The sequence below is a fragment of the Adiantum capillus-veneris genome, chromosome 29 (genome assembly GCF_014529385.1).
Source record: "Adiantum capillus-veneris isolate H3 chromosome 29, ASM1452938v2, whole genome shotgun sequence".
In the NCBI taxonomy this organism is placed as follows: Eukaryota; Viridiplantae; Streptophyta; class Polypodiopsida; order Polypodiales; family Pteridaceae; genus Adiantum; species Adiantum capillus-veneris.
In genome coordinates, this window is record NC_140959.1 from 60,765,523 (window position 1) to 60,778,156 (window position 12,634).

General features: G+C 46.5%; 1 protein-coding gene and 1 pseudogene across 1 annotated transcript in view; one reads left to right on the forward strand and one right to left on the reverse strand.

The window, feature by feature from the left end:
- The window catches only part of ALB1 (ALBINA 1), a 79,557-nt gene that overhangs the window by 22,406 nt on the left and 44,517 nt on the right, over positions 1 to 12,634 (forward strand). The window contains exons 4-6 of the mRNA XM_086506385.1: positions 474 to 790; positions 913 to 1,036; positions 1,145 to 1,237. Of these exons, the coding sequence (XP_086362511.1) occupies positions 474 to 790; positions 913 to 1,036; positions 1,145 to 1,237 (534 nt within the window). The remainder of the gene's footprint in view (positions 1 to 473; positions 791 to 912; positions 1,037 to 1,144; positions 1,238 to 12,634) is intronic.
- On the reverse strand, positions 1,591 to 6,448 carry LOC147419283 (uncharacterized; annotated as a pseudogene).

Genomic DNA, 12,634 nt, shown 5'->3' on the forward strand with positions numbered 1-12,634 from the left:
TGCATCAAGTCATATTTATTTACATTGTTTCAATCTTAAACACGGCATATCTTTTGAAAAGGAAAAGCATGATTGTGATTGAAAGAAATTAGAGAGAAGCCATTGCCGTGAACAGATAATTTAGGTAAGATTATTGTTTAAGAAATCAAGATGCAAGGAACAATCTTGAAGCAAAAGAGTCACATGCTCATCTAATATCAAAGATTTTGCGATGTTAAGGAGTCGCAGATTCTTGCACCTGTTTCATAGACAAACAAATTCATTAAAACATTCTGAAAAGAGTCGAACATGCAGTTAATTGTTTTGGCCACAACTTTGAAGCAGTGGTGTACATATTGTGTGTTCTTTTAATGAAGTTCATGTTCTTTTCGATTTGTCGATGGACTTTTATCTTATTGTATTTTTGTAGCTTTGGTAGTGTGGGTACTTATGTCCACTCAATCAGTGTCGTCTTATCATGTTTGTGGAACTAGATCCCTTTGGGCATTACCGAGGATAGACTCCTTGGATCTGTGGATGTTGAGGAGTCTGTACGAACTGGAACAACGGTGTTTCAACCAGGACTTCTTGCAGATGCGCACAGAGGTGTGCTCTATGTGGATGAAATAAACCTCTTGGATGATGGGATAAGCAATTTGCTACTCAATGTGCTTACTGAAGGGGTGAATGTGATCGAAAGAGAGGGCATCAGTTTCAGGCATCCATGTAAACCGCTTCTTATTGCCACGTATAATCCAGAAGAAGGTTCTGTACGAGAGCATCTTCTAGATCGGATAGCCATAAATTTGAGGTATCTGAAGGGTTTAGATTTTCCTTTTGCTTCTGATGTTATTCCATGTCGTTGAGCTTTGTGCACTATAACATTGCAGTTTAAACCAAGGGTTGTTTCCAATGCCATGGGTTGCCCTTCAGTGCAGATGTTACATTAGGATTTGAGGATCGAGTGGCTGCGGTTGGTATTGCTACAGAGTTTCAGGACAGGGCAGCAAACGTGCTAAAGGAAGCTGCTGAAGCAACTGAAGCTGCAAAATTGCAGGTATTGACTGACATCTTGGATGGTCCTTTTCTTATGGATATAATGTGTAAAGCAGACTGTCAATCTTTGCTGCCGGGAGTTTGATGTATTTTAGTCTCACTTGCTTAGGTGCTACTTGCCCGGGAATGGGTGAAAGATGTCCAAATCAGCCGAGAACAAGTTAAATATCTTGTAACAGAAGCTGTCCGTGGTGGTTGTCAGGTATTGATACATGGACGAGAGAGAGAGAGAGAGAGAGAGAGAGAGAGAGAGAGAGAGAGAGAGAGAGGTCTTCAAAAGGCCAAAATGACCTATGAGACCAATCTGTTACAAAATAGTGAATCTAATAGTGAATTTGATACCATGTCTGGGTACAAAAGAAATAGAACAAAAATACTACTACTACTAGAATCCATCCTCATCTGTACTGTATTTTAGTCTCACTTGCTTAGGTGCTACTTGCCCGGGAATGGGTGAAAGATGTCCAAATCAGCCGAGAACAAGTTAAATATCTTGTAACAGAAGCTGTCCGTGGTGGTTGTCAGGTATTGATACATGGACGAGAGAGAGAGAGAGAGAGAGAGAGAGAGAGAGAGAGAGAGAGAGAGAGAGAGAGAGGTCTTCAAAAGGCCAAAATGACCTATGAGACCAATCTGTTACAAAATAGTGAATCTAATAGTGAATTTGATACCATGTCTGGGTACAAAAGAAATAGAACAAAAATACTACTACTACTAGAATCCATCCTCATCTGTACTCTGGGTGTCGAGAGAGTATGGCTCGAATCTTTTGCTGTAATCACCGTCGATGCTGTGTGGCCCCTCTCCTCAATCGTGGCTGTATGGCTCTCCGTAGCTCCAGTGCTCAGTCAATGAGAATGCCGGTAGTGGTCGAATGAGTGTGGGCCAAGCTCTGCAGTGATGGCTGCTCCTTTGGCTGTCCCATATCTAGTGAAAAGAAATCTGTAATCTGTCTCTGGGACTGTCTCTCTCTAGCTCTCCCCAGTAAATTGTCTCTATATCTGTGTAGCTCAAGTAGATATAGCCCAAGACATCTCTGATCCTCATAACTCATAACCCTGGAGAAAGGACCGAAATCCTCTCTGAATAAGCAGTGGAAACGGCCCCGTATCTCATAATACACTCTGCAATGACATATGTAGTGTAGCTCTGTCTCTGGCTCTAGCTGGCATAAGCGGCATATCCTGTTGTCTGCTGGTATCCCTCTGAAGCTACTAGTCTCAATCTCCAGCTGATGTGAGGATGTGCGTATCTGACCAATGGCACACCGCAAACCATGAGACATATGTGTGACCATGTAGCTGGGTCGAAATGCAAACCCATCTCTTGTGAGGTGGAGAAGCTGTTCTCCATAGAGAGCCATCTTCATGCCCAACTCCTGTTGCGGCTCTATCCATGTCCTCCTGGTATCCAGCTAGATCAGGTCTTGACGAATGAGTCTAGTAATCTCCACCCTTGTAAGAGACATCGAGGGTGCCTGGAGAGAGTACTGGAAAGGGGGCAGCTTGTCCATGGTGAAGCCATGCGCCTGAAACGATGATGTCATCTGTGCATACCAGCATGAAGTGTCCCCAAGAAGAGCTAACTGTCTGGAAGACTCATGGGCAAGTCTAGCATATCTGTCTCTAGTAGTATCCCACAAGCTGTGCACAAAGGAGATTGATCCGGTAAGTGCCTCAATCTCCATAGGAGGGGCAGCTAGCTCTGCTCGAATGATAGCGTGGGGTACGGAGGACTTGGCTCTGATCAGTCGAGAGATCATAGATACCAAGGGCCTCTCCATACGTCTCCATCCCTCCTGGTCTACCGAAGGTCCCCATATCTGCACCCCATACAACATTGCTGAGGCTACCTAAGTATCAAAGAGCCATAACTTTGTCAGAGGTTCCTGGAACTGCACTTGCGAACACATCCTCTCCAAGCTTCACAAGGCCGCATAAGCTCTAGTCAATTTAGTCTCTGCTGCTCTCCCCAAAGAAAACCTCGGCCCAGTGAAGACCACCCCAAGGTAAGTGTATGCATCTGTATACTCTATAGTCTCCTGACCATATGTGAAAGTCGGTACTGATCTCCTGATCCAATGTGATGTGGTGTTAAACATCATAACCTTGGTTTTACCAAGGTTTACAGATAAAATGCTTTGCACAAATCCACAAAGCTACAATAAATCTGTCTCCCGTGTGACCTGCCCTCCTCAATGATGGCTCTAAGTGTCAGAATATGATCAAGAGTAGAGAAACCCCGCGTGAAACCCGCCTGGCCCTTTGCTGTACACCCTCACCCTCTGCCCAATTACTAAAGTGCTACTCAAGAATGGATGCATACAGCCATGCCAATGTGTGTCCAACCATAATAGTGCGGTAATTCCGAGGCTTTGTAGGATCACTTGCCTTGAAGATGATGCTCACGTTGAGTCTCCTCTCTCTCTCTCTCTCTCTCTCTCTCTCTCTCTCTCACTCACACACACACACACACACACACGCACACACGCTAGTTGAAAGTGTGTTGGTGGTGCAAAATGCATGCGTATGCGGTGCGGGAGAGGGAAGAGGAGAAGAGAGTGTTGTGTGGGTGGACCAGAGCTCTCAATGAGGAACTCTTTATAAGTTTGTATATGTACAACTAATAAGGGGGGTATTAATCAGTGAGCAACCGGACACTAGATATCCGACCCCGAGCAAAGGCACATCACCTTTACCCCAACAATGTAGGAATACATTACAATTGTCCTTTTGAGTCAACCATCCTAGATTTGCTAAGAAAATGAAAGATTGCTAAAGGTATATAGATTGCAACTTTACAAAAACCTACTACAATCTACAACAAACAAGAAATGGATATAGAGCCTCCCAAATTTAAAAGAAAAAAAATATTTTGGCCTTTCCTTGGTAGTTAATTTACACTATTATAGGCACAATAGTAGACAACCTCCAAGTCTCAGGTAACCCCTCACACATGGCACGATTGAACAACTTGCAAGTACCTCTGCTAGCATATCTCTGGCATGTATAAAGTGCTCTGCTACTTGACCATCATGATCATATGCCCTGCTGGTCCTCATCCTGTCAGTGGCTCTCTTTACCATCTCAGTGGTAAAGAAGGTGCCGGTAGGTGGGCATGGCTCTGTAGGATCTGGAAAGGGATCCTATCCAAAAACCGTATATAACGATGTTGCATACTGGCCCCACATATCAGGAGAAGTGATCACTGGGGGAGTGGAGTGCTCATGAAAGTGTCGTCATGCCTCTTCTGAGTCTCTACTCAAGAACAACCGGTATAAGTCTCGTTCCATCTGGGCCAAGTAAGCTCGTTTCTTCCATCGCACAAGGCACCGGGAAGCAATCCGAGATTCTCTGTAAGTGATGACTCCTAAGAGAAGATCTCTCGGGAGTTGGGCTCTCATCTCTCTGCACTCCTCATCATACCAACTATTCTGGGCCATGCTCCCAGAATGTCGCCTCTGATCCGGCAGAGTGTGTGGGTATGCCTCTGATGCTGCACCATGCAGTGTCTCAGTCAGTAAAGTGGCGCACTCCTCCACTGAGAGGCCAGGACTAGCTGTGCATAAACGGATATAGATCTTCTCTGTATACACCGAGTCAAGTCTCTGGTGTAAATGTATAGTGGGTATGTGCCCTACCTCCTGATGTCTGGGTTGTTTTATATTGAAATAAAACAGACAATGTCAAAAGAGCATGATCCACTGCTACGCCAGCTGGTCTGACTCCCACTATGAAATCCTGAATACAAGGAATAATGCTCGGCTGTGCCATAGCATAGTCCATTGTACTGGCCCCATGTCTGTGTGGAAATGTACTGGCCCCATGTCTGTGTGGAAAGCATGTGGAAACCGGTTGCTCCAAGAAATCGTTGTAATCCATTAAGTATGGCTAACCCATGTGTGGTCGTCATCTTCATGAGGTATCTCCCATACTCCGTCTGCTCTCTGTCATGTGAACATTTGTCAAGCCCCAAGTCGCCCACATCCAACTCGCTAAGCATCTCATCTAAAGTGTCGTAGAATACTGTTTGAGAGTTTCTTGTTCGGGCATTGAAGTCTCCTAGGAGGATGATATCACCATCCCTAGAAAACTCCCATATATCATCATCTAGTATAGAGAAAGGCAACTGTCCTTTGGGTGCAGCATATACTAACGTACTGGGGGGAAGTAACATATGACAATGTATAGAAACCGGCTTGTGTCAGCTCTTAGCCTCACCCACATGTATCTAGCATGATCATCTCTCCGTACAATATGTAGTAGTGGTTGTAGCTCCTAGCTAAATAGCACTACTACTCCTCCTGAACCTCTACTCCCATGCTCAGATCTCGCGACTGTCCTGTGGGCTGTCTTCCATCTGTATCCCTACACATGTGGCATAAGCTGTCCAGGGGCCTGATGAGTCTCTAAGAAGAAAACAATGTCCTTGTCTCTGAAACTCGTATAGGTTCTTCTTCTCCTCTTTCCATTCCTCCATCTTTTTAAGAAAGGTTGCCTCCATCTCTTTCTTCCACTCCTTCACTTCAATCTCAAGTGTTGATATTTGTTTGTTGGTGATCGGGAACTTCATGTTGAGAGGGAGGCGGGCTATAACCACTGGGGAGGCCATGTGAAAGGGGGTCAATGGGTAGCCCAATGGAGGGCCATGTAATGGGCAGCCTAACGTACCTAGACCATGGCGTGGAAGCCAGGCAGGTGGCGTGAAGGGAAGACCTGGTAGCAGCACGAAGAGGGGGTGGAGGTGGGAGCAGCGCGAACAGAGGCGGCGCGCAGGTAGGCCAGTCTAGGCAGCACGCAGGCAGACAGAGGCCAGACAGCTCGCAGGTTAGACAAAGGCCAGGCAGCATGGCGAGAGAGAGAGAGAGAGGTGGCAGGGGCTGGTTGTGGGCTGCGCAAGGTCAGCAGACCGGGGGGAGAGAGAGAGAGAGAGAGAGAGAGAGAGAGAGAGAGAGAGAGAGAGAGAGAGAGAGATTTTATTTTCATGTGCGGAGCTCAAATATGACCTATGGGGCCAAAGATACATGCTGAGCTGAATGGCTGCGATAGTGCGTATCGCTGACAAGGGGATAGGCTCAAGCATATAAGGGTGAGTACAATTTCCTCTTTCGGCGACGAACATGTGTTTGTAGTTGGGGGCAATATGGGTGGTGTAGTGTATGAAGCGAAGCCCACTGGATTCCTCCCAAGCCGTAATACATTGGCGCTGTAGAAAAGCTTCATTCACTTGGGAGTCTATTGAAGCATCATGTATTAAGTGTAATGCATCCCATCTCCCAAACCACTTCCTTATGTCTTGCATCCATCTCGTGCTCAAGATCTTGCTTTTATGCATCTTTTGAACTTTTTTGCTTGCTTATCATGCAATTGTAGAAAGTTGATGTGAGGGGTTTTTACGCATCTTTATCTTGTAGACCCGACTCAAGGAGTAGGAGCATACATGATGTTTGTGTCTTAACTTGGAGAAAGTTTGTGAGGAACATTCTCAAACTCTTTCCAAGTAGACTTCGAGATGCTCCTGCTCCACACTTCCAACTCCATAAAGAAGAACCTTTGTCACCAATGTGTCAAAAAGGTACTTCTAAAGAACCCAACATTTGACGTCCACCACATTACATGTGTTCTTAAATGCATAGTATGCTCTCTTCTTAGCTTCCAATTGATGCATAGCACATTCATGCCACTTGTGATTGGCCAAAACCTCAAGCCCAAGGTACTTAAAGCTCTCAACAACTTCAAGTGTCTCATTGTGTGGGAGTGAAGCATAAAATGGCATCTTTCTAGCATTTGGTTGCTCATATACTTGCCTACAATTTTCTCCAAAATCTTCCACATGCACGTGCCTTTTCTTGGACTTAAAAAAATTGATGCTTGACTTCGCTTCTTTTGAATCATTGGCTTGTATGTAATATGTATGCAAATGATTTTGATAGTTACCTTTTTCCGTAGTTGCATCTAGCTTTATCAAGGACTTTTGAGCATCTCGACACTCTTTATCAAACCTCCTTTTGTGTGATCTACCTTTGTTGATACCATGGACATGCTCTTTAGATTTCTTAGTAGAAGATTTTCTCTTGGTAGAGAGAGAGAGAAGTAGAAGAAGAAGAGATTTTTAATGTTGTAGGAAACTATCCCAAGAGACCTTAAAGATCTAGCCGACGAGAGAGAGAGAGAGAGAGAGAGAGAGAGAGAGAGAGAGAGAGAGAGAGCTGTTTGCTTTGTATGGATGCTTGTGCATGTTTGTGTAGTTTCCTGTGAGGGGTGTGTGCATGTGTATGGTTGCATAGCTGCCTGTTTCTGTATGTTTTGTTGTTTGTTTCCTTGTTTTGTGGAGATAGTTTTGGTGGAGTTTGGAGTTGTCTGCGGTGGGGGTGGTGTGGAAGGTTTTTGCCTTAATTTCAGCTTCTTTTTGAGGTTGAAGAGGGCCATAGGCTTGGTGATTAGTGCCAGGGATGGCTATAGGCCATCTCTCTCCTGGACGTTTTATGCAGAGTCATTTTGCAGTGGTGATGTTTCTTTTGCTGGGATGCATTGTTCTCGCAACCTTGGAGATCTGGAGTTTGAGATCGGAGATTTTTGGCCTGTTGTCGACTTTGGTGGCCTGTTTCTACTTAAGCTCTCTACTACTTTCTTCAACTTACTCCCTTGCTCCTAGCTTTTGTAGGATCACCCATTATTTGTAACTTTGTATCATTGGTAGTTTTTCCCCTATGGTTTGTGGTTGTTGGATCTTTCAGGGGTTTTTCAATTATGAGATCCATTCTATATCGTGTGCCTTTGGGCCAGTAATTTCAATGTCTCTCTCTCTCTCTCTCTCTCTCTCTCTCAAAGAAGAGAATTTTAAGTCATAGGAAACTATCCCAAGAGACCTTGAAGACCTATCCGACGAGGAGAGTTGAACTAAACACTTGTTATTCAAGAGGGAAGTGGCATAACCAATCTACCACACTAGGGTATTAGAAAGGTTGTACCTTATTCTCTTTTTATTAGCGCGCGCACACACACACACATGAGAGAGAGAGAAAATGAAATGAAATGAAATGTTATATTATCGTCTTCAAAAGGCCAAAGTGACCTATGAGACAAGAAAGTTACAATGTGATGGATCTGATACAAAGTCAGAGTAACAAGATGACAAAAATGAAATGACAAATGTCAAAATAAAATACTATGGAATCCTAAATTGCTAGGTCTGAACTAAGCAGCTAGCTGGGATAGCTAGATCACAAGAGATCCAGCATCGGTTGCTGGCGGATCTCATCAATCTCCTCCATGGTCAGTAGTCTGATCGGGCGTCGTGCATGTCGAGCCAAAGTGATCCGAATCCTCTGATGCAGCCTCCGTCGATGCTGTGTAGTCCTCCCAGTCGTGGGCGTCTGGATCTCCCCAGCTCAGTCGCTCGGTCGATCAGTGTGCCTCTGGTGAGAGGCGACGAGCTGTGCTGTGGTAGTAACTCCTCCGGGTGTCCAGTGGCAGCTCTAAAGAAATCTGTGATCTGTCTCTGAGACTGGCTAGCCTCTCCTCTCATCAGGCTCTCTCTGTTTACGTAGCTCGAGCAAAAACAAACCCACCCATCTCTGATCCTCGTACTGCATGACTCTGGACAATGGTCCAAAGCCCTCTCTGAACAAGCAATGGAAGCGGCCTCGTATCTCGTAGTAGACGGGGCAGTGGCATGTTAGTGCAACTCTGTCTCAGGCTCGATGTCACATAGGGGGCATGTCCTGGCCTCTGCTAGTACTCCGCTGTATCTCCCAGTCTCGATCCGCAGCTGGTGTGAAGATGTGCGTATCTGGCCAATAGCACATCATACCCATGAGACAAGTGGGTGTCCATGTATCTGGGCCTCGTCACAAAACCATCAACCGTAAGTTGGAGGAGATGCTCTCTATAGAAATCCATCTTCGTGCCCAGCTCCTGTGCTGGCTGTATCCATGTCCTCCTAGTGTCTAGCTCAGTCAAGTCCTGGCGGATGAGCGTGGCGATCTCGGACTGTGTAAGAGTCAGAGAGGGTGCATCCAGTGAGTACTGGAAGGGAGGCAATCTGTCTATGCTGAACCCATGCGCCTGAAACCATGGTGTCATCTCCCCATACCAGCATGCTGTATCTCCTTGCATGGCTAACTGTCGAGAGGACTCAAGTGCAAGGCGGGCATATCTGTCTCTGGGAAGTTCCCACATGGGGTGTATGAAGGAGACAGATCTGGTGAGTGCCTCAACCACTAGTGGGGGGGCAGCTAGCTCTGCTCGGACAATAGCACGTGGTACTGAAGCCTTGGCTCTAATGAGCCGCGAGATCATAGAGACCAGAGGCTTCTCCATGTCCCCCCATCCATCACTGCGGCCTGTCCTCCCATGATGGTCCAATGAAGGTCCCAAAATCTCAGCTCCGTTAAGCAACGCAGAAGCCACCAGAGTGTCAAAGAGCCAGAGCTTCGTCTGAGGCTCCTGAAATTGAACCTGTGAACACATCCTTTCCAATCTACCCAATGCTGCACGGGCTCTGGTCAGTCTAGTCTCTGCTGCCCTCCTCAATGAGAATGCTGGCCCACCAAAAACCACTCCGAGGTAAGTATACGCATCTGTATACTTCACTGTCTCCTGGCCGTATGTGAATGCTGGCGCTGACCTCCTGATCCACTGTGGGGTGGTATTAAATACCATGACCTTGGTTTTACCAAGGTTGACGGACAAACCACTTTCCTGAGCAAACCTATTCAAAGCATCCAAGTGATGTTGCATCCCCTTCGGAGAGTCGGAGATCTACACAATATCATCAGCATATAACAATAATGGAATCCATGTCCTTGCCAGCTATGCACCTCTATCACCATCTCTCTCAATGTAGTCAGAAACCTCATCCACATACATACCAAATAGAGTAGGAGAGAGCGGGCAGCCCTGCTTCACCCCAATAGTGGAGTGAATCGGTGTGGATAGACCCTCTGAGGTGCGTACCTGCCCCACTACTGAGAGAGAGAGAGAGAGAGAGAGAGAGAGAGAGAGAGAGAGAGAGAGAGAGAGAGAGAGAGAGAGAGAGAGAGAGAGAGAGAGAGAGAGAGAGAGAGAGAGAGAGAGAGAGAGAGAGAGAGAGAGAGAGAGAAATGAAATGAAATGAAATGTTATATTAACGTCTTCAAAAGGCCAAAGTGACCTATGAGACCAGAAAGTTACAATGCGGTGTATCTGATACAAAGTCAGATTAACAAAATAAATTAAACTAGGATAACAAAATATAAATGCTGCGGAATCCTAAACTAAGCTGATAGGTGTGAAAGGTGAAAGGTGTGGAATGTGTGAACTAAGCAGTACAATGTGTAGACAATATGGGAGAGAAGTAGAGATCCATCTTCATCTGCGCTCTTGATGATGAAAAGGTATGGCTCGAATCCTTTGCTGTAGCCTCCTTCGAAACTGTGTAGCTCCTCTTCTCCATCGCGTCGTCTAGATCTCCCTAGCTGCAATGCTCGGTCTATGAGAATGCCAGTAGTGCGGGCAGACCTCTCCACTGTTGGCTGCTCCTCTGTCTGTTCTTCTGGGTGTACAATATCTAGTGTAAAGAAATCTGTGATCTGTCTCTGGGGTTCTCTCTCTTCAGCTCTCCTCAGTAAAGTTTCTCTATGCCTGTGTAACTCAAGTAGATATAGCCCAAGACAACTCTGATCCTCATAACTCATGACCCTAGATAGAAGCCCAAAACCTTCTCTGAATAGACAATGAAAACGGCCTCGTATCTCATAGTACACTGTGCAATGATATATGTAATGTACCTCTGTCTCTGGCTCTAGATGGCATAAGCGGCATATCCTGCTATTTGCTGGTGTCCCTCTGAATCTGCCAGTCTCAATCTTGAGCTGATGTGAGGACGTGCGTATCTGGCCAATGGCACAACGCAAACCATGAGAAAGATGCGTGTCCATATAGCTAGGTCGAAGAGAGAGAGAGAGAGAGAGAGAGAGAGAGAGAGAGAGAGAGAGAGAGAGAGAGAGAGAGAGAGAGAGAGAGAGAGAGAGAGAGAGAGAGAGAGAGAGAGAGAGAGAGAGAGAGAGAGAGAGAGAGAGAGAGAGAGAGAGCAGCTAGTTGGGATAGCTAAATCACAAGTCACAAGAAATCCAGCATTGGTTGTTGGTGGATCTCATCAATCTCCTCCATGGACGGTAGTCTGATCGAGCGTCGTGCATGTCGGGCCAAAGTGATTCGAATCCTCAGATGTAGCCTCCGTTCGATGCTGTGTAGTCCTCCGCAGTCGTGGGCGTCTGGATCTCCCCAGCTCAGTCGCTCGATCGATCAATGTGCCTCTGGTGTGAGGCGACAAGATCTGTTGTGGTAGTAGCTCCTCTAGCTGTCCAATTTCTGCTCTAAAGAAGTTTGTGATGTGTCTCTGAGACTGGCTAGCCTCTCCTCTCATCAGGCTCTCTCTGTGTCTGTGCAGCTCGAGCAGGAACAAACCCAGGCATCTCTGATCCTCATACTTCATGACTCTGGAGAGTGGTCCAAAGCTCTCTCTGAACAAGCAATGGAAGCGGCCTCGTATCTCGTAGTAGACGGGGCAGTGGCATGTGTAGTGTAACTCTGTCTCAGGCTCCATGTCACATAGGGTGCATGTCCTGGCCTCTGTTGGCACTTCGCTGTATCTCCCAGTCTCGATCCGTAGCTGGTGTGAGGATGTGCGTATCTGGCCAATGGCCCATGAGACAAGTGGGTGTCCATGTTTCTGGGCCTCGTCACAAAACCGTCCGGCGTAAGCTGGAGAAGATGCTCTTTGTAGAAAGCCATCTTTGTGCACAACTCCTGTGCTGGCTGTACACATGTGCTCCTGGTCTCTAGCTGAGTCAGGTGGCGGATGAGCCTGGTGGTCTCGGACTGTGTAAGAGTCAGAGACGGTGCATCTAGTGAGTACTGGAAGGGGGGCAATCTGTCTATACTGAACTCATGTGCCTGGAACCATGACGTCATCTCCCCATACCAACATGCTGTGTCTCCCTGCCTGGCTAACTATCGAGAGGACTCAAGTGCAAGGTGGGCGTATCTGTTTTTGGGAAGTTCCCACAAGCGGTGTATCAAGGAAACAGATCTGGTGAGCGCCTTAACTACTAGTGGGGGGGCAGCTAGCTCTGCTCGGATAATGGCACGTGGTACTGAAGCCTTGGCTCTAATGAGTTGCGAGATCATAGAGACCAGAGGCTTCTTCATGTCCCCCCATCCATCAGTGCGACCTGTTCTCCCGTGATTATCCAATGAAGGCCCCCATATCTTAGCTCCATAGAGCAATACAGAAGCCACCGAATTATCAAAGAGCCAGAGCTTCATCCGAGGCTCCTGAAACTGAACATGTGAACACATCCTCTCCAGTCTCCCCAATGCAGAATGGGCTCTGGTCAATCTAGTCTCTGCTGCTCTCCTCAAAGAAAATGCTGGTCCACTAAAAACCACTCCAAGGTAAGTGTAAGCATCTGTATATTCCATTGTCTCCTGGCCATATGTGAATGCGGGTGCTGATCTCCTGATCCACTGTGGGGTGGTATTAAATACCATGACCTTGGTTTTACAAGGTTGACAGACAAGCCACTTTCATGGGCAAACCTATGAAAAGCATCCAA